General features: G+C 46.9%; 1 protein-coding gene and 1 long non-coding RNA gene across 6 annotated transcripts in view; one reads left to right on the top strand and one right to left on the bottom strand.

Annotated features, from left to right (window-relative positions):
* LOC306806078 overlaps positions 1-13384 on the bottom strand; it is a 29967-nt gene extending 16583 nt beyond the window's left edge. For both annotated transcript variants that reach the window (XR_013775382.1, XR_013775383.1), the window contains exon 1: positions 13267-13384. This is a non-coding gene — a long non-coding RNA (uncharacterized lncRNA). The remainder of the gene's footprint in view (positions 1-13266) is intronic.
* DNAJC6 (DnaJ heat shock protein family (Hsp40) member C6) overlaps positions 1-19582 on the top strand; it is a gene marked incomplete at its 5' end in the record, with an annotated part of 44648 nt that overhangs the window by 14740 nt on the left and 10326 nt on the right. For all 4 annotated transcript variants that reach the window (XM_079314449.1, XM_079314451.1, XM_079314450.1 and 1 more), the window contains 11 exons: positions 6555-6705; positions 7720-7769; positions 7857-8005; positions 11305-11427; positions 13298-13431; positions 14428-14622; positions 15630-15747; positions 16469-16548; positions 16712-16905; positions 16992-17072; positions 17653-18069. In XM_079314449.1, the coding sequence (XP_079170575.1) occupies positions 6555-6705; positions 7720-7769; positions 7857-8005; positions 11305-11427; positions 13298-13431; positions 14428-14622; positions 15630-15747; positions 16469-16548; positions 16712-16905; positions 16992-17072; positions 17653-18069 (1692 nt within the window). The remainder of the gene's footprint in view (positions 1-6554; positions 6706-7719; positions 7770-7856; positions 8006-11304; positions 11428-13297; positions 13432-14427; positions 14623-15629; positions 15748-16468; positions 16549-16711; positions 16906-16991; positions 17073-17652; positions 18070-19582) is intronic.

Below are 19582 nucleotides of genomic sequence, written 5' to 3'. Positions count from 1 at the left end.
TGCTTGCTCAGGCAGAGTAACCACCAAAGAAAAGCACCAGAAAGAAACTGCAAGTGCTGAAATTGAGATTTCTTGAGCTGTTTGACACTTGCAAACATCATGTCTTGTGCTCTGGTGATTCCTTTTCACTGAGTCAGAAGAGAGACATCTCCATGTCACTGGCATGGGGACAAAGGCCTGGCCTGACAATGTTGTCTTGTGTTCCCATTTTCAAACAGGGAGGTTGGGTTTAATGACTCCTTTGTTTGCTTGGTGTGTTTTGGACCCTTGAATGGTTTGGTGTTGGCAGGAGTCTTGTCTTTTTTTTGGTTGTTTTGACAGGGAGGAGAAGCAGAGAGAATGTCCATCAAGTTCAAAGCCACATTTCCCCCTCTGTGCTGGTGGCTCAGCTTGCAGGATGAGTTTTGTGAGAGGAAATTTGTAATAAATTAAACAAATCTGGTGGTGATTCTCCCACTCCCCTGTCAATATTAATATTCTGCTAAAAAACAGAGTGAAACCCCCCTCTCTGTGAAAATCCTCCAGGTTTTTGGTGCAAGCTGCATTCCTCAGTTTCCATTTCTCAAGCAAGAGCAGAAATACCTGAATTCTTTAATTTTCCATGAAGTTTACATTCAAGCAGCCTCAAAAGAACCTTTGGATAAAAGGGATTCTGGAATTTGATGCCAGCAAAGCACAAAAAGAGCTTCTTGAGCTTCCCCACCCCAAAGTTTGCTGCCAGAGGAGGGCAGGGACCTGTGTTGCCCAACAGAAGCACAGAATTTTGGAATTGCTCAGGTTGGAAAAGCCCCCCCCCAGACCATCCAGTCCAACATTCCTCACATCCCCAAGTGCCACATCCATGTGGCTTTTAAATCTTTCCAGGGATGTCTCCTGTCTGGACAACACTTTTGGGGGAGAAACTTTCCCAAAATCCAACCTAAACCCTTTTTATGAGGAATTTTCCATCTCTTCCAGGCAAAAATCTGGGGAAAAAATTTTCAGTGAATTGCTGGAAAGCTGCAGTAAAAAACCACCCAAACAAAAACCTCAGAAGAAAAAACTCCTTGCTCAGCTGAATAAATTATTGAAGATACCTTGATGCTGGGGATGTCTCTGTGCCTCATGATTGTCTGCTTAGGAGAGAAATATTCTGGCTTTACCCTTTGGATGAGGGCCAGGAGAAGGGGGAATATTCTGAATATTCCAGAGGGAAGGGATAGATGGGATTTTGGGCAGGAATTATTCCCAGGGAGGGTGGGGAGGCTCTGGAATAGAATTCCCAGAGAAGCTGTGGCTGCCCCTGGATCACTGGGAGTGTCCCAGGATGGGGCTTGGGGCAGCCTGGGACAGTGGAAGTGTCAGATGAGTGAAATCTGGGCTTGGGGGTCCCAGAACTGATTTTATTAAATGAGCAGAGCCTCCTGCAGGGCTGATCTGCACATGGTTTGCTGCTTATTTTCATGGATAACACTTTAAGGTATCTGTGCTCAGCCTCATAGGGAAGGAACCTAACTCTACCAGGAATCTGGGACAGTGGAGGAGGAGGGGACAGATGGGACTGGTAGGAAAAAATTAGGTAAAAATAATCAGTGTTTAGGGTTTATGTAGTTTGAGGAACTTTCCCAGTAATTTCTGCAGGTTTTCCCTGTGAATTCCCCTTTATCACTGTTTCAGTTGCCTCTGCTGGGGCTGATTTCTCTCCCAAACCACCATTAAAAAGTTGATGTAATTCTGACACTTGGGCTGTGTCTCACTCAAGACAGGATGCCAGTGCCTATAGCAGCATCAATCCTTCAGTCCTGCCTTAAACGTGGTAAAGCTCAGCTGTCCAGATGAAAAATATGTGCTGGAAGGAAGGTTTGGGTTTCAGGATGGGATTTTGTGCCCTTAAGACATAATTAGAAGCAGAGAATGAGATTATTTAGGTTGGGGAGGGGTTTTAAAGCCCATTTCACCATCTCAGGCTGCTCCAAGCCCAGCTGGCAGATGAAGATTATTGATTATCAGATTATTGATTATCACTGGGAACAGAAATTTGCTTTTAGGAGCTCCTGGACAGGGAAGGTGAAATCCCTCTTTGCAGCCCTCTGGAAGATGGGATGTGGGGAGCTGTGCATTCTCTGCTCTGCCTGGGTAGAGCACCCAACCCCTCTCCATCCATGATTAACCCTTTCAAGGATGCTCCAACCCTGTTGTTGCAGGAATTGCTGCTCCAGGGCTGCTGCTCCTGCCCTGCAGACCCTTCCATGGCAGCAGAGAGCTGCTGGAGCTGTTCAGCCTGGCTCTGCTGGCTGCTGGGGGGGAGAGAGGCACAAAAAGCAGCTTTTTTTTTTTTTTTTTTTTTTTTCGCTGAGTGTTCTTTAAAAACAATCCAGGCTTTGTTGGTGAAGCCACAACAACAGCAGCATGACTTCTTTTAGTGCAGTGAACTTTAAAAGGGCCATTTCTGCCCAGGCACAGGGCAGCCTCCACCTTTATCTTAGGGGGTAAAACAAGCAAAAATCCCTTATTTTCCCCCAAAAATACTTTGTGGGGAGGAAAAGGCTGCAACAAGAAGATAAAATCATCTAGAAATGGGGAATTTGGGACACAAACATAGGAACAAACAGATTTTTTTCCCATTGTAGTGACATTGGAAGAGAATTCAGAGGGGATTTAAAATTCCCAAACATCTTTTCTTTTTGGAAGGTGGAAGATGAAGATTTGATGCTTTTGTACATGGAATGAGGAGCTGGAATGAGATGGTCTTTCAGATCCCAAACCATTCTGTGATTCCATGATGAGGAACAGGGAATATTTAGATCCTTCCTCACTCCACCCCTAACAAAAGCACAGGCAGCAGCTCCCTGAGCAAAAGAAAGTCTCCACCTTTATCTTAGAGGGTAAAACAAGCAAAAATCCCTTCTTTTCCCCCAAAAATACTTTATGGGGAGGAAAAGGCTGCAACAAGAAGATAAAATCATCTAGAAATGGGGAATTTGGGACATAAACACAGGAACAAAGAATTGTAGTGCCAGGCTCATGTGGTACCATTGGAAGAGAATTCAGAGGGGATTTAAAACTCCCAAACCTCTTTTCTTTTTGGAAGGTGGGAGATGAAGATTTGATGCTTTTGTACATGGAATGGGGAGCTGGAATGAGATGGTCTTTCAGATCCCAAACCATGATGAGGAACAGAGAATATTTAGATCCTTCCTCACTCCACCTTTAACAAAAGCACAGGCAGCAGCTCCCTGAGGAAAAAAAAAAATACCAAGCCCCCCTCATTTGGCATTGAAGATGCTGTTACACAAAATCTGGGCAGACTGAGGGAAACCTGCTTCCTTTCCTCTGGTTTCATGTCTGCTTTTTGTCTGCCCTTTCCAGGCAAAAAGGGTCTGTTCACTCCTGCTAAGCAGCCTGGGAAAGGCAGCACTTCTCTGCTGAGCCTCGATTTTCAGGCATCTTCCTTTCACCTCCCCTCTCTCAGGCTCAGAGTTGCTTCATCAGCATAAAAATCCAGACTGACAATCTTAAATGCCTTTTAAATGTCAGCTGCTCTCTCCCTGGGCTCTCTGGAGGGATTCAGCCCCTGTGGTTGGGAGGGTTTCTGGATGGTCTGGGGAAGCTGCTCAGGGACAGATTTTGCAGGGAAAGCTTGGTCTAAATGTCTTTGTTTCTGAGAATAAGCACAAACACTGCTGGGACAGCAGGAGGGGTATTTCCCTTCAGGATTTGTGGCTTCTTGCCCTGTGGAGGAATGAGTTTCCTGGCCTGGCTAATTCAGACATTGATGGTTTTGCCACCCTCCTGTACTGACACATCCCTCTGAGCTGCCCTGGATCACTGTTCTCTTCCAAAGCTCTCTCTGCCTTGGGAGGAGAAGTTCTCCTGCACATCCTTCTCCTGATCCTCTGTCAAATTAGCACTTAAGTGCTTTAATTAAGATTTCCACACTCTCCAGCTCCCACCCTGCTCAACACCAGGCTGGTGCTGTCAGCAGGGGCTCCTCCAGCTGAAATCTCAGTGCTGGGGGTGGCCCATGGCAGGAGTGCTCCTGTTTCAGTTTTGGAAGGAGGTGCAGCAGGTTGTGGCTGGATTTGGTATTTCCTTATCTCTGAAGGGTGGTTTTAGTCAGCTGGGGCTTGGTGTCTTCTCCCAGGTAACAGTGACAGAACCAGAGGATACAGATTTGAGCTGCACCAAGGGAAATTGAGGTTGGATATTAGGAAAAAAATTTTTTATGGAAAGAGTGATCAAGTGCTGGAATTGTCTGCCCAGGGAGGGGGTGGAGTCACCATCCCTGGATGTGTTTGAAAAAAGATGGGATGTCAAACTGGGAGCCATGGGTTAGTTGAGGTGTTGGGCTGGGTGGGAACTGATGATCTTGGAGGTCTCTCCCAACCTGGTGATCCTGTGATCCTGTGATCCTGTGATCCTGTGATTCTGGGATTCTGGAATTCTGAGATTCTGGGATTCTGAGATTCTGGGATTCTGAGATTCTGGGATTCTGTGATTCTGGGATTCTGGGATTCAGGGATTCTGTCATTCTGTGATTTTGTGATTCTGTGATTTTGTGATCCTGGAATTCTGTGATTCTGTGACCCTGGGATCCTGTGATCCTGGAATTCTGTGATTCTGTGATTCTGGGATCCTGTGATTCTGGGATTCTGTGATTCTGGGATTCAGGGATTCTGGGATTCTGAGATTCAGGGATTCTGGGATTCTGGGATTCTGTGATTCTGTGATTCTGGGATTCAGGGATTCTGTCATTCTGTGATTCTGTGATCCTGTGATCCTGTGATTTGGGATCCTGGGATTCTCTGATCCTGTGATCCTGTGGTTCTGTGATCAATGACTGCTGGAGGTTTATTCTGAACACAGAATGGTCCAACCTGGCCTGGGACACTTCCAGGGATCCAGGGGCCACAGATTCTCTGGGAATTCTATTCCAGGCCCTCCCCACCCTCCCAGGGAACAATTCCTTCCCCAAATCCCATCCATCCCTGCCCTCTGGCAGTGGAAGCTGTTTCTTCCTCAGCCATCCTTCCTGATTCTCTGCTTTAGGGAACACAGGAAACCTGCAATTGATTCCTACTGCTTCTCTTAGAAACACAGTCAAAGTCTCATTCTATTTCTCCTCTTCTTTCCATTTTTAAATCTTCAGATTGATTTCTAAAGATTTTAAGTTTTCCATACTCTCAGAGCCCTTCTGTTGCTCTCCTACAGCATTTCCAGCTGTAAGAATTTGCCCAGTGCTGTTGAACTTCTGATCCTTTGCCCCTTTTCCCTGTTCCAAGCTGCCACTTTTCTGCCTTCCTTTCCTTTAAAGGCTGACCTGCTGAACTAAAAGTCCCTTTTGAACATTTCCTCCTTCCACCCCTGGCTCTTCCAGCACAGAATAACATGAAAACAAACTTTTTGAGGGGAGATCAAACACTGATTCCATGCTTGGAAACCAACAAGCTTCTTTGATTTTTTTTCCTTTTTTTTTTTTTTTTTTTTTTTTTTTTTTTTTTTTTTTTTTTTTTTTTAAACCATACTCACAGGAAGTTTGGCAAAAAAATATTCCTGTGCCTCAAGGAGGCATCTTCTGTTCTAAGAGTGTAGAGGAGAGGTAGCCTCTAATTTTACCAGTCTAGGACCTGGATCAGGTGCTTGTGGATCACAGTAGCATCACCTTCCCAACAGAATCTCCAGTTTCAAGATTTATGGATAGCTCACCATGGCTGAGGCTGCCTGAGAGCAGGGGTGGGGGTTCATTTGCAGTTCAATTATCATTTTATCATGGAATTGTAGAACAGTTTGGGTTGGGCAGCCTTCAGTCAGCTGGGAGGGCTGCCCTGAAGGGGCCCCTGTGAGGGATGTCCAGGGGTAGGGACATCTCTCCTTTTCTCACTCCTGAGGTTGGTTGTGAGAAGAAAATCAGCCAGGTTGGGCTGGGTTGGAGGTGAATGAGCTTAGAACCATGGAATGGCTTCGGCTGGACCTTAAACATCACAGAATCCCAGAATTAATTAGGTTGGAAAAGCCCTTCCAGGCCATTGAGTCCAAGCTGTGCCCAATCCCCACCTTGTCACTCAGGAATTCCTGGGACACCTCCAGGGATGGGGATCCAACCCTCCCTGGGCAGCTCCAGTGCCTGAGCTCCCTTTCCATGGGGAAATTCCTGCTGGTGTTCCCAGATCCCAAATCCCCCCAGTGTCCCCTCCTGGCAGGGAGTTGTGCAGAGCCAGAAATTCCTCCTGAGCCTCCTTTTCTCCAGCCTGAGCCCCTTCCCAGCCCCTCAGGGATTCTCCAGCCCCTTCCCAGCTCCTCAGGGATTCTCCAGCCCCTTCCCAGCCCCTCAGGGATTCTCCAGCCCCTTCCCATCTCCTCAGGGATTCTCCAGCCCCTCTCCCAGCCCTTTTCCCTTCCCTGGACACACTCCAGCCCTCTCCTCACTGTGCTGAGACTGAACCTTGAACCTTCACAGAGCCCACCCCTCATCCCTGCAAATCCCATCTCTGAGGATGAAACCCACTTTTCCTGCTGGCTGGAAGCCTCCCAGGGATGTGTTTGGTTGTTGTGATTTTGGTTTTGCTGTGCTGCAGGTGCCTCTTCTCCAGACATGGAGTCCAGCTATGGGGGAGGCCTGCTGGACATGGTGAAGGGAGGAGCAGGGAGGCTCTTCAGCAACCTCAAGGACAACCTGAAGGACACCCTCAAGGACACCTCCTCCAAGGTCATGCAGTCTGTTGCCAGGTACAGTGCACCTGAAGCAGGAAAAGCCAGGAGCTGCATGGAAGAGCCCAAAGGAGGGATGGGGGGACTCCAGGTGGCTCTTTAAATGCTGTTTATTGTGTCTAAATGATACAGCAATGTATTTATTATTATATAATATTTATATATTATTATGTTTATATTTATCTAAGTTTTATATATGATTATATTATGTATTTATTACTTAGCAATATATACATTATTATATTATTTATTTACTATTTATTTATTATTATTTAAAATGCTGTTTGTTCTCTCCAGAGGATACAGCAATTCACAGGGTGTGGGTGACAGAGCCCAGGGTGGGTTTGTCTGAAGCCACTCCAGTTCTGGTTAAAATGCATTATTTACTTTTCTTTTAATACCTAACAACCCATCAATACTTTCACTATTACCTATAGCCTATCATAACTATTAACATCCCCATATCCATGTTCCTATTCTCCAATCACAAAAAGTCACAGTTTAAGATAGAAGTTATATTTATTATATTTTTTATTTATTTATTTATTTATTTATTTATTTATTTATTTATTTATTTATTTTTTCTATTTTATTTATATATATATTTTATTATGCATCTCTTTGCTGTGCTTGCTGCTCCCATCCCTAAATGCACCTTGGAATGGAAGAAAGGCTGAGGTGACTTTGCTTTGGGGGCTCTCCTGGTGTCATCCCAGCTCCAAGGGATAGGGGGCTTCAAGAAATTAAGAAAATTAAAAGCAAGACCCCAGAGGGTCTGAGGGATTTGCAAAGTGCAAACTTCTGGAGATTTCCCCTGGAAACTGGCACTAAAAATTAATGACAGAAGGGAAAAGGGACTTTTCTTGCAGGTTTTGCATCCAGTTAATTGCATGTGGAGAGGGGGAGGCTGGGTCACTGTCTGCATCTTAAAGATTCATTTTAAGACAATTTTTCCTTGAGTGATAAATATATTTTTTCTGGGAAAACACCCCTAATGTGCTGCTAAATTCTGTCTCCTGCTTTACCTCTTAGTTACACCAAGGGAGAGCTGGATATTTCCTACATTACCTCAAGGATCATAGGTAAGCCCTGCAGAAATCCAACCTGCAAAACCCAAACCCCACAATCCCAGCATTGCCACTCACCCTGGCCTCTCCCTGCTTTGCCAGTGATGTCTTTTCCTGCTGAGGGAGTGGAGTTGGGCTTCAGGAACCACATTGAGGATGTCAGGACATTCCTGGACTCCAGGCACCCCGACCACTACACCGTGTTCAACTTGTCACCCAAATATTATCGCAGTGCCAAGTTCCACAACAGGGTGAGTGCCTCAGGGAAAGGGGCAGCAGCTCCTCTTGCTGACACAATTTGAGGTGATGGAGGAGCTAGAATTGTTTTTAAGCTGTTGAAGTGGGTTTGGGAATTGGAGCTGGGAGCAGAGGGATGATAGAGTTGGAAATTTTGGGGTAATGTTCATGTGAGGAGCCTGGCAGAGTGAAAGGCATTGCACAGAGTGGAGAGAAATGAAGAATGAAGCAGAGTTTTACAGCTGCTCCTGCAGAGTGTTGGAAAGAATAAAATGAAAAAATTACCAATAGAAGAAGGGAGATGATTTTCCTGCAGTTGGGCTTTAATCAAGCAGCAAAGCACGGGGTGGAAATGGGATCTGAGGGGCATTTTGGCTCTTGTGGCTTTAAAAAGCCACCTGCACTGCCTGGCCCAGTTTCCCTCTCTAAAACCAGAGCAGCATCAGGGAGCACTGAGAGGCTCTGCTTCATTAATGGCTTTTAGAGGAAATCTCTTTGAAATGCTGAAATGCAAGATTAGATTTAATCTTTCTGAAAAATTCCTGTTCTTTCCCTTTCCCACAAGTGGTTTTTTTATTTTAATTTTGAACTTTTTGGTGCCTTCAAACCAAAAGGCAGCTGCAGTTGCCAGGGTTAATCCTCAGTCAGGGTAAATGAATCTAATCTAAGCCTAATTTAGTTTTAATTTGAGGTGTAGCTGAATCTATCTTCAGTAATTCTGGTCACCAGAAACCACTCACTGACACTTGAAGCAAATTTCTCTGTGGCCATCAGTAACCAGACTTCAAATGGGAGTAAATGAACAGGGAAGACTAATTAAGAGATATTAAGAGCTTTGAATCTTCAGTTTTGATTGATTTTGGTGCATCACTGATGCTGTTTGTGGGTGGAGAAAAATTTATCTACTTCTGAAAGCCCAGCATTAAAGATCTATTGCTTTGTGAGCTGTCCATAACTCCTGAATCCCTGGAATTATCTCCCACCCTACCCAACACCTCAACAAGGGACTTTTAATGTCACTCTCAAAGGACAGCTCAGTGCTTGGGAACCATTGCTTTGACTCACACAGGAAGAAAATATAATTTTCTTTAAATAAAATGTTATGTTTTCAGTTTATGGGGTGGGAAGTCCTGATTCCAGGTATTTTTTATGAGGAAGAAATGTGAACAACACAATACATGAAATAATTACCAGGCTGAGCTTTATATATCTTGCAAAAAATACTAAAGGGCTCTCAAGGAGCTGAAATCCCAGTGAATTTTCTGCTGGGAGAGGATGCCAGCTGTGAGATACACTCTTGTTCTTTGACAGGAAAAGCTTTTGAATTCCTGCTTTCTTTAAAACTTTCTGCTCCAAGACCAAAGGAGGTCAGTGTGCTGTGTGGTGGCACAGGAGGAGGTGCAGTCATGTCCTGCTGGGCCATTTTCAGGAGTGGCTGAGTGGCCCCAGTGCCCAGGAGAGGGGGCTGGGAGGGTGGTCAGGCACTGGGAAAGGTTTTGGCTGCCCCAAATCTGGAAGTGTCCAAGGCCAGAGCTGGGCTAGTGGAAGGTGGCAAGGTGAACAATTTTAATGTCCCTTCCACCCCAGTGTGTGACTCTGAGCAGAGACCTGCCTGTGCTCTGCTGTCCCCTCTGTGTCCCCAGAGCAGTTCCAAACACAGAACTGCAACCTAACACTAAACAAACCCAAACTTCAGAGCCCCTCATGGGTCACACTCCTGGCAATTGCTAAAATCAAACAAGTGCTGAGTGCTTATTCCCAGAGCTGGAGAATTGCAGTTGCTTTTCCCCAAGGTTGTCTGTGCTGAGTGCTGGTGAGGTTCTGTTTGGTAGAAACACCAAGCACACATTTGATTTCCTAATTGCAAACCATCAGGCAGATGTGTAATTAGAGGCAATGTAAATATGTAATTATGGATTGGTGGAAAATGTGTATTATTTACTAGAGAAGTGATAATGGCTTTTCCAGATGCTTGGCAGGGAGGTGTGCTCAGAAAATTGTCAGTGGAAAGGTCACTGCAGGAATTCTAAGAAGGAAAATCAAGGATGTACAAGAGAAGGAATGAAACAAACTCTGGAGACAGGAGAAGGTGGAGAGGGTAAACAGGGAATGCTCACTCCCTGCTCTCCAAACTTGGAGCACTCTTTCATTTCTTCAGTGGCTTCTACAACACAAAGCCACATCTGCTCACAGCAGGATATGCTGGAGACCAAAACTTTCACAGATCTACAAAGCAATCAGACAAATATCTAATTTGCAGTGAGACAAAATTGGAGTTTTCCAGCTTGGCCTGCCCTGCATCCCATGGGAGCCTTTGGGATCCCTGTGGGACACGACACAGCCTGGCAGGGCTCTGGCTGGAATCTGCTTCTGCTCCAAGATGTTCTGCAGGTGTCAGGCAGAGCCTTAAGTGCAAGTTTTAGAAAACCTGGAGCATTTCCTTCCTCTGAGAGATGAAACAGTTCTGGGGATCATGTGGCTGTTTAAGAACATCTGGGCAAATCATCTCCTTCCTTCCCTGTTCCCATTCCCATTAAGCAGCAGCCAAATATCAGCTGGGAGAGAGAGAGAACCAATTCCTCAGCTGAGGACAAGCCTCAGGACATTTCTCCTTCAAATTTCTTCTGGCCAGAAATGCCTTTTTAAAAAAGGAAATTTCAATTAAAACCAGATGAAAGGGAGATGTCTGTTGAGGGCTATTTGATGTGCTGCTCAGGATTGCAAGGACACTGAGGAATAGGAACCAGACATCCTTTAGGATTTGTGGGGTTTCAGCTCTGAGCAGCCATTCATTTTTCTGGCTCATACATTAACATACTTACTCAGAAAGGATTTTTTTTTCTTTTTTTTTTCAACAGATTTTTCCCTTTCATCAGTTTAGTATTTGTCACATAGGGCTTGGAAATCTGTGCCACAGAAGGAGTCAGAACAACAGATGCTCAGTGCCCTGTGCAAATCAGAGCAGTTTTTGGGGACACGTTGTACAAAGGCTTTAGAATTCAATGTGAGCCTTCTAAAAGAACCCATCCAGATAATCTGATGTGAAATGTAAATTTTGAAAAATGTGAAGTCAGGAACAACACATCAGCCTGATGTTACTTCATTGAGGAAGCTTTTTTGTCTGCCTCCCCCTAACTCCTGGGAGGCACGGCACAGATTTACACACGGGGAGGGGAGGAGGAGGTTTCCAGCACATAACTCTGGGTGTAAAGGACTAGCAGGTTTCTGGGCAGGGAGAATTTGTAGAGCAGGGTTTGTTTAGTGCTGCTACAAATGTACAAATCAGTTTTTGTGGCTGGTGCCACCCCTGCAGGTGTCTGAGTGCAGCTGGCCCGTGCGGCAGGCGCCCAGCCTGCACAACCTCTACGCTGTCTGCAAGAACATGCACAACTGGCTGCAGCAGAACCCCAAAAACGTCTGTGTCATCCACTGCATGGTGAGTGCACCCCACTGCAGCCTGCCCAGCCTCTGCAGTGCCAGGGCACACTGCTGATGGAGTGTCTGGAGTCTGTGTGCCAGCATGGGGACAATGCCTGAAAGAGGGACGAGGTGAGATTGACCCAGGGGAAGGCACATCATCACCCAAAGCTCAGCTGGAAGAGAATCACTGAATCAGAAGCAGATCAAAATCATTCTCTAGGAGAAAGGTTTGAATTTCTCCTAAGTGTTGTCAGCTTGCTGTGACTTGCTCTGTGCCCAGAGCAGCTGTGGCTGTCCCTGGATCCCTGGAAGTGCCCCAGGCCAGGCTGGATGGGGCTGGGAACAGCCTGGGACAGTGGAAGGTCCCAGATGGGGACTGGATTGGGTTTAAGGTTCCTCCCAACACAAACCATTCTGTGATTCTGTGATTTGCATTTCAGTCTAAGTAGTCACAGGAGAAAATGCAGCCTTTAGACTGAAAGGGGCTGGAAATTGGGTAGAAAACAACAGATCAGGGAATTCTGTAGAAGTGTGAAATGGAGATTTTGAAGTCTCTTGCCATCAGGAGTGGCTGAAGGAGCCCAGCTGCCTCTGCTCTGGGAAATCCCACAGGGATTATCCAGCACTGGACACTGCTGGGCTGTGTGAGTGTGGTGTGATCCTGGATCACTCCTCATTCACTCCATCCAGCCTCTCACACTGACAGCAGTGCCCAAAAGCAGAGTTCTGCTTTGCTGCTGGAGCCCAAATTAATCCAGGAGGCTGTCAGGCCTGATCAGCAGAACCTGGGAGGAATGGAGGAAATGACTGATCCCAAATTGCACAGAGCTCCCATGTGAGCCTGGCATTTCTGCCTTGCACAGCACAGCCAGCAGCTCCAGGACATAAATTCCCTTCAAATAGAGAGAAGGATGCACTTGATGCCTCCAGTCCTGGAAATTCAACTCAAAAATCCAATTCTTCTCCTGTCCTTTGAGCAATGGATATCAGGATAATGTGATAAAGGACAGGGAGTCCTTTCCAACACTTTCTAACAAGGCTGCAGAAACCCACTTAGTTTATATGAACCTGAGAGATCTTGTCAGAAACAACTGGCAGGGGCTAAACTTGAAAAAAAGCAAACAGCCAGTTCATGCCAGCAGGTTCTTGGGTCAGAAAATCCTACAGAAAATGGCTAGAATGTCTAAAAGGTGCCTGAAAAAAACCAATTGCAAGGAGCAAAAGTGGTGAGGCCTTGAGGAGCTGTGGATTCCCCATCCCTGGAAGAGCTCAAAGGGCTTTGGAGCAACTTGGATAGTGAGAGGTTACCCAGGGCACTGGGAATACATTGATTTTCTCCTGCTCTCCCTGTATTTTTGATCTATCAATGTGACTTAACAAACTCTCCCCCATAATCACCTTTAAAAAAGCCCCATCAGGAGCAATCTGTAAGCTCAGAGCTGTGAAGGTGTTTGGTTGAGGGAGCCTGGATTTTTTGTTGGTTTATCCTTTTCTAGGATGAATTTCTATTAGAGGACTGCCTGCAGCTGTAGGATGGCTGCACTCTGACCCCTGTGGTCCCTTCCAGGGCTATGTTTGAAATAATTATAAAATAACAGCTGGGGAGCAGCCATGAAACACCAACATTTGCAACCAAAATGTTCTTGTGGGATTTCCAAACAAGTGTAAACCACCCTCAGCTTTGGCTGCTCCCTGGATTTTATCTTTGCTTTGATTGTTCACTGAAGTCCTGAGTGTTGAACTCAAAATTCCTCATCATCTCGTGGTCTCAGCCCTAGTCTTTCTGGATAAATTATATTTTGTGATTCCAGGAGGAGTGGAGAGGTGAAATGTAAAGGATTTTTCTGATACTCACAGCTCTTCCTCTCTGCCCCTCTCATTGCCAGGATGGCCGTGCAGCCTCAGCAGTTCTGGTCAGTGCAATGTTCTGTTTCTGTCACCTCTTCTCTCATCCTGGCCCTGCTGTGCAGCTGCTGAACACAAAGAGACCTGGAATTGTACTGTGGCCATCTCACAGGAGGTACAGTATCCTGGCTCTGCACTGGCAGCTCCACTCTGGTGCTCAAAGCTGCCCAAAGACCTGTCAGGTGTGCTTTGCCTCAGTCCAGATCCCAGAGTTCCTCAGAGATGAGGAGGGATCAGGTGCTGGAAGAGCTTGCCCAGAGCAGCTGTGGGATTTCTTTCCTTGGAGATCCTCAGTGGGGTATCACATCCAGAGCAAAATCAATTCTGACAGAGCTGTGAAGCTGCTCCTGCTCTGAGCAGATCTTCAAACCTGAATTATTCCATTATTTGAGATTTGAGAGACTGGGATTAGATAATTGCTAAAGGTCCTTCCAACCTGAATTATTCCATTATTTGAGATGTCTCTGCTCATTGCAGAGGGTGGGATTAGACAACTGCTAAAGGTCCTTCTAACCTGAATTATTCCATTATTTTGAGATTTCTCTGCTCACTGCAGGGACTGGGATTAGACAACTGCTAATAATTATTCCATTATTTGAGATGTCTCTGCTCACTGCAGAGGGTGGGGTTAGATGTTAAATGTCCTTTCAACCCAAATTATTCCATTATTTGAGATTTCTCTGCTCACTGCAGAGGGTAGGATTAGATAACTGCTAAAGATCCTTCCAACCTGAATTATTCCGTTTTTGAGATTTGAGACTGGGATTAGACAACTGCTAAAGGTCCTTCTAACCTCAAATTATTCCATTATTTGAGATTTCTCTGCTCACTGCAGAGGGTGGGATTAGATAACTGCTAAAGGTCCTTCCAACCCAACCATGCCATCCTGAGCCTGTGGTTAACAGAGCCTTGGTGAATCCCTCTCCTGTGCCAGCTGCATCCTCCCAGAAATAGAGCTGGAAGTTCAGTTCTGTGCCAGCTGCAGGGATGTTGGAGCACGTGGAAACTCCATTCCTGGGCCTCTCAAAGAACCACCACTGGATTTCCAGGTGGATTTTGAGTATGAAATGAGACAAATGGAGATTCCAGCCCTGGTTTTCTCTGCCTGCAGGTACATAGGATACATCTGTGACCTAATAGCAGACAAGCCTGTCATCCCCCACTGCAAACCTCTGACCATCAAGTCGGTGACCCTCAGCCCCGTGCCCTGCTTCAACAAGCAGCGCAACGGCTGCCGGCCCTTCTGCGACATCCTCAGCGGGGAGACCAGGATCCTCAGCACCTCCCAGGACTATGAGAGGATGAAGTGAGTTCTGTCCCCTCCCTGCCTTCCTCAGGGGCTGCAGGCAGCCACTCTCACTTTGGGGATAGCTCAGCTGCACTCACTGCCTGGCTGCTGGTAAATGAGGATGATCGCTGGGAGTTAGAGCCTGGGGTTGAAATGAATGGGCAGAGGGAGTGTGGGGTTGGCAGGAGTGGGATAAGTGCACAGACACCAGGGTCTGAGGAGTGGGATAAGTGCACAGGAACCAGGGTGTGAGGAGTGGGATAAGTGCACAGACACCAGGGTCTGAGGAGTGGGATAAGTGCACAGGAACCAGGGTGTGAGGAGTGGGATAAGTGCACAGGATCAGGGTCTGAGGAGTGGGATAAGTGCACAGACACCAGGGTCTGAGGAGTGGGATAAGTGCACAGACACCAGGGTCTGAGGAGTGGGATAAGTGCACAGACACCAGGGTCTGAGGAGTGGGATAAGTGCACAGGAACCAGGGTGTGAGGAGTGGGATAAGTGCACAGGATCAGGGTCTGAGGAGTGGGATAAGTGCACAGACACCAGGGTCTGAGGAGTGGGATAAGTGCACAGACACCAGGGTGTGAGATTTTCAGGAGTAGGGTAACTGCATAGACATCAGGGTCTGAGGTTTTCAACAATGGGATAACTGCACAGATACCAGATTTGAGGTTTTTAGGAATGGGATAACTGCACAGAAACCAGGATCTGAGGTTTTCAGCAATGGCATAACTGCACAGACATCAGGGTCTGAGGTTTTCAGCAATGGGATAACTGCACAGAAATCAGGATCTGAGGTTTTCAGCAGTGGGATAACTGCACAGACACCAGGATCTGAGGCTGGCAGGAAGCAGGATACCTCCCTAGAGCTCACCCAGTGCTCTGTTGGTTCCCCCTGTGGAACATTTTAATTTTAAGCAAGCAGAACACTGCCTGCTCCTCCTTGCTTGGCCTGAAGGAGGTGAGAGCTTTGATGTGGCAGGAGGGAGCTGAACCCTGGCTTTCCTCCTCTTCCCCTCAAGAGAATACCGTGTGCAGGAAGGGAAGGTGCTGATCCCCCTGGGAGCCACTGTCCATGGAGATGTTGTTGTCTCTGTCTACCACATGAGATCCACCATTGGGGGACGCCTCCAAGCCAAGGTAGGAGCTGGTTTCACTTCTCTTTGGAGGCATGAGGGGAAAGAAGAGCTGCCTAAACAGGGAATCTCCAGCATTTCCCTGAGTGTGTATTTGAAACTGGAATAGTCACCTTGCAGAGTGAGTATTTTGCTCCTCTCCACTCATTATCAGTGCCCTTTGTAGATGACATTTCTCTGTGGCTTCTCCTCCAAGTGAAATGGTTTTATATTTTTTGGGGTATGAACCTGTTGTTCCAATGTATTTAGTAGGAATAGCTTCATTTCATTGCAAAACTGATAAGCAGATCCCAGAAATAAAGAGAAGCAGGGAGAGAAGGCCTATTCCACAATTCAATCAAAATTCACCTCAAAATTCACCCAAATTCACCAATTCACCTCAAAATTATCCTCAAATTATCCTCAAAACAGACAAAATTCACCCAAAAGTCATCTCAAAATTATCCCCAAAACAGCCAAATTCATCCAAAACTCACCTGAAAAATTTTCCTGAAGGTTTCCTGCTCTACAGAGGCTGCAGCAGCAGGGTTGAAAGCCGATGGAAATATTTGGAATATTGAGAAGGAATTATTACCTGTAGAACAAGCAGAATAAATTCAGTTATGTAGCAGCTAAGTTTAGGGTAGACTTAACTAATTCCTCTATTTAAGCCCTTGTTCAGTCTGATTCTCTCTGCTTTTTTTTTTTTTTTTTTTTTTTTTTTTTTTTTTTTTTTTTTTTTTCAGATGACCAACACACAAATATTCCAAATTCAATTTCATACTGGATTCATAGCCCTGGGAACAACCACTCTCAAATTCACCAAGTGAGTGTTTGAAGCTGAACATTAATCAAACCTGTTGCATAAAAGCCTGATGAAGGCTGAGGGAGAACAGTCACAGATGAAATATGAAAAGCCTGAATATACTTTTTATAGCTTTCCAGAAATATTCTTCCCTTTTAACCTGGATCACTCTCGTCCCATTTAGGCCTGAGCTGGATGCCTGTGATTCTCCAGACAAATATCCTCAGCTCTTTCATGTTATACTGGACATAGAAATCCAGTCTGCAGACAGACAAACTGAATTAACTCCCCCATGGGAGAACTTCACAACAAAAGACATCAACCCCTCCATTCTCTTCTCCTCCCACCAGGAGCACCAGGACACTCTTGCTTTGGCAGGTAAGGGCTGCATGGATTTATTCCCTTTCCAAGATTCCTTCATGCTGGGTTTTGTTTAATTCCCTCTCTGGTGCTCTGTGCTGCAGGTAGAGGTGCCACAGATTCCCCCCAGGATAACATCAGGAATGTTGGGCAGAGTGCATTCTTCTCCTCTCTCAGCTGGCAAGGTAGGCAAGGATTGATCTTCAGAGCCAGATCTGCTCCAAAGAACACAAAGAATTCCTGTTCCCCTGCCTGGAGCACAGGGTGGGGCTGAGGGATCCCACTGTAGCAGGGCTTTGCCCTTAGAGCTGATCACACCCTGATGGCACAATGGAGTGGGAATTCCTTTCCACAACATCCTCCTCAAACTGTGCTCTGTGGGACCATCATTGACACAGTTCTAGGGGGAACCTTCACACAAGGCCTCCTTTGTGTTAAAACTTGAAATAAATAATTAAATTATTAAGAGAAAAAGTAGATTTTGGCAAAGGAATCATGGGATTATTTAGGTTGGAAAAGATCTTTAAGGTCATCGAGTCCAACCATTCCCAAGGCCACCATTGACCATGGATGGGGATCTCAGCTGTGCCAGGGCTGCAAAACCCTTTTGGGGAAGAAATTTGCCAACTTTTATTTGCAAAAGCAAAATTATTTTAGCCAAATGCTGCTGTGCTATTCTCTGTTCTGCTTGTGAGCTGATTTGTACGGGACCTTTGTGATGACCAAACTAACAGCTGCCTAATTTTATTTTCAATCATCATTTAGATCAGAAATCTGACAAAAGTAGCTCTCACCCCACCTCAGAGGATCGAGCAGCGTTGGTGCATGAGGAAAGCGAACAGTCAGATGACGAACTCTTGTCCCTTTCCAGTCAGCACAGTAATGCCAGCGGTGACAAGCCCCACGGGACACCCAAACACAGCAAAAAGCAGCAAGAGCCTCCAGCAGCACCTCCCCCCGAGGACGTGGACCTGCTGGGCCTGGACGGCAGCCCCATGAGCAAGAGCTTTCCCCCGCAGGGCAGCGCCGCCCCCTCTAACTCTGATCTGCTGAGCGATCTGTTCGGGGCGGCGCCGGGCGCTGCCGCCGCTGCCGAGGAGCCTTTCCCCGCGGCGGGGCCCGGCTCCGCGCACTCCACCCCGCGGCGCTCCGCGGCGCCGCCCTCGCCCAGGGCAGCGGAAGGTAACGGGCCTGGGCCGGACGGGCTGGGCTTGGGGCAGCCCCTGGGGGTCTGCTCGTGCTGGGGGATCCCAAGGGACAGCCAGCTCTACTGCACTGCACTGCACTGCACTGCACTGCACTGTACTGTACTGCACTGCACTGTACTGCACTGCACTGCACTGCACTGCACTGCACTGTACTGCATGTACTGCACTGCACTGTACTGCACTGCACTGCACTGTACTGCACTGCACTGCACTGCACTGCACTGCACTGTACTGTACTGCACTGCACTGCACTGCACTGCACTGCACTGCACTGCACTGCACTGTACTGCATGTACTGCACTGCACTGTACTGCACTGCACTGCACTGTACTGCACTGCACTGCACTGCACTGTACTGCACTGTACTGCACTGTACTGTACTGCACTGTACTGCACTGCACTGCACTGTACTGCACTGTACTGCACTGTACTGCACTGTACTGCACTGCACTGCACTGCACTGCACTGTACTGCACTGCACTGCACTACACTGTACTGCACTGCACTGTACTGCACTGCACTGCACTGCACTGCACTGCACTGCACTGCACTGTACTGTAGTGCACTGTACTGCACTGTACTGTACTGCACTGTACTGTACTGCACTGCACTACACTGTACTGCACTGCACTGTACTGTACTGTACTGCACTGTACTGTACTGCACTGTACTGTACTGCACTGTACTGCACTGCACTGCACTGCACTGTACTGCACTGTACTGCACTGCACTGTACTGTACTGCATGTACTGCACTGTACTGCACTGTACTGCACTGCACTGCACTGTACTGCACTGCACTGTACTGCACTGCACTGCACTGTACTGTACTGTACTGCACTGTACGGCACTGCACTGTACTGCACTGCACTGCACTGCACTGTACTGCACTGCACTGCACTGCACTGCACTGCACTGCACTGCACTGCACTGCACTGCACTGTACTGTACTGTACTGTACTGCACTGTACGGCACTGCACTGTACTGCACTGTACTGCACTGTACTGCACTGCACTGTACTGCACTGCACTGCACTGCACTGCACTGTACTGTACTGCACTGCACTGTACTGCACTGTACTGTACTGTACTGCACTGCACTGTACTGTACTGTACTGCACTGCACTGCACTGCACTGTACTGTACTGTACTGCACTGCACTGCACTGCACTGTACTGCACTGTACTGTACTGCACTGCACTGCACTGCACTGCACTGCACTGTACTGTACTGCACTGCACTGCACTGTACTGTACTGTACTGCACTGTACGGCACTGCACTGTACTGCACTGTACTGCACTGCACTGTACTGCACTGCACTGCACTGCACTGCACTGCACTGCACTGTACTGCACTGTACTGCACTGTACTGTACTATACTGCACTGCACTGTACTGTACTGCACTGCACTGTACTGCACTGTACTCCACTCTACTCTACTCTACTCTACTCTACTCTACTCTACTCTACTCTACTCTACTCTACTC

This window comes from Erithacus rubecula, assembly GCF_903797595.1.
Source record: "Erithacus rubecula genome assembly, chromosome: 10".
Lineage (NCBI taxonomy): Eukaryota > Metazoa > Chordata > Aves > Passeriformes > Muscicapidae > Erithacus > Erithacus rubecula.
This window is presented reverse-complemented; position numbering and strand designations above follow the sequence as displayed.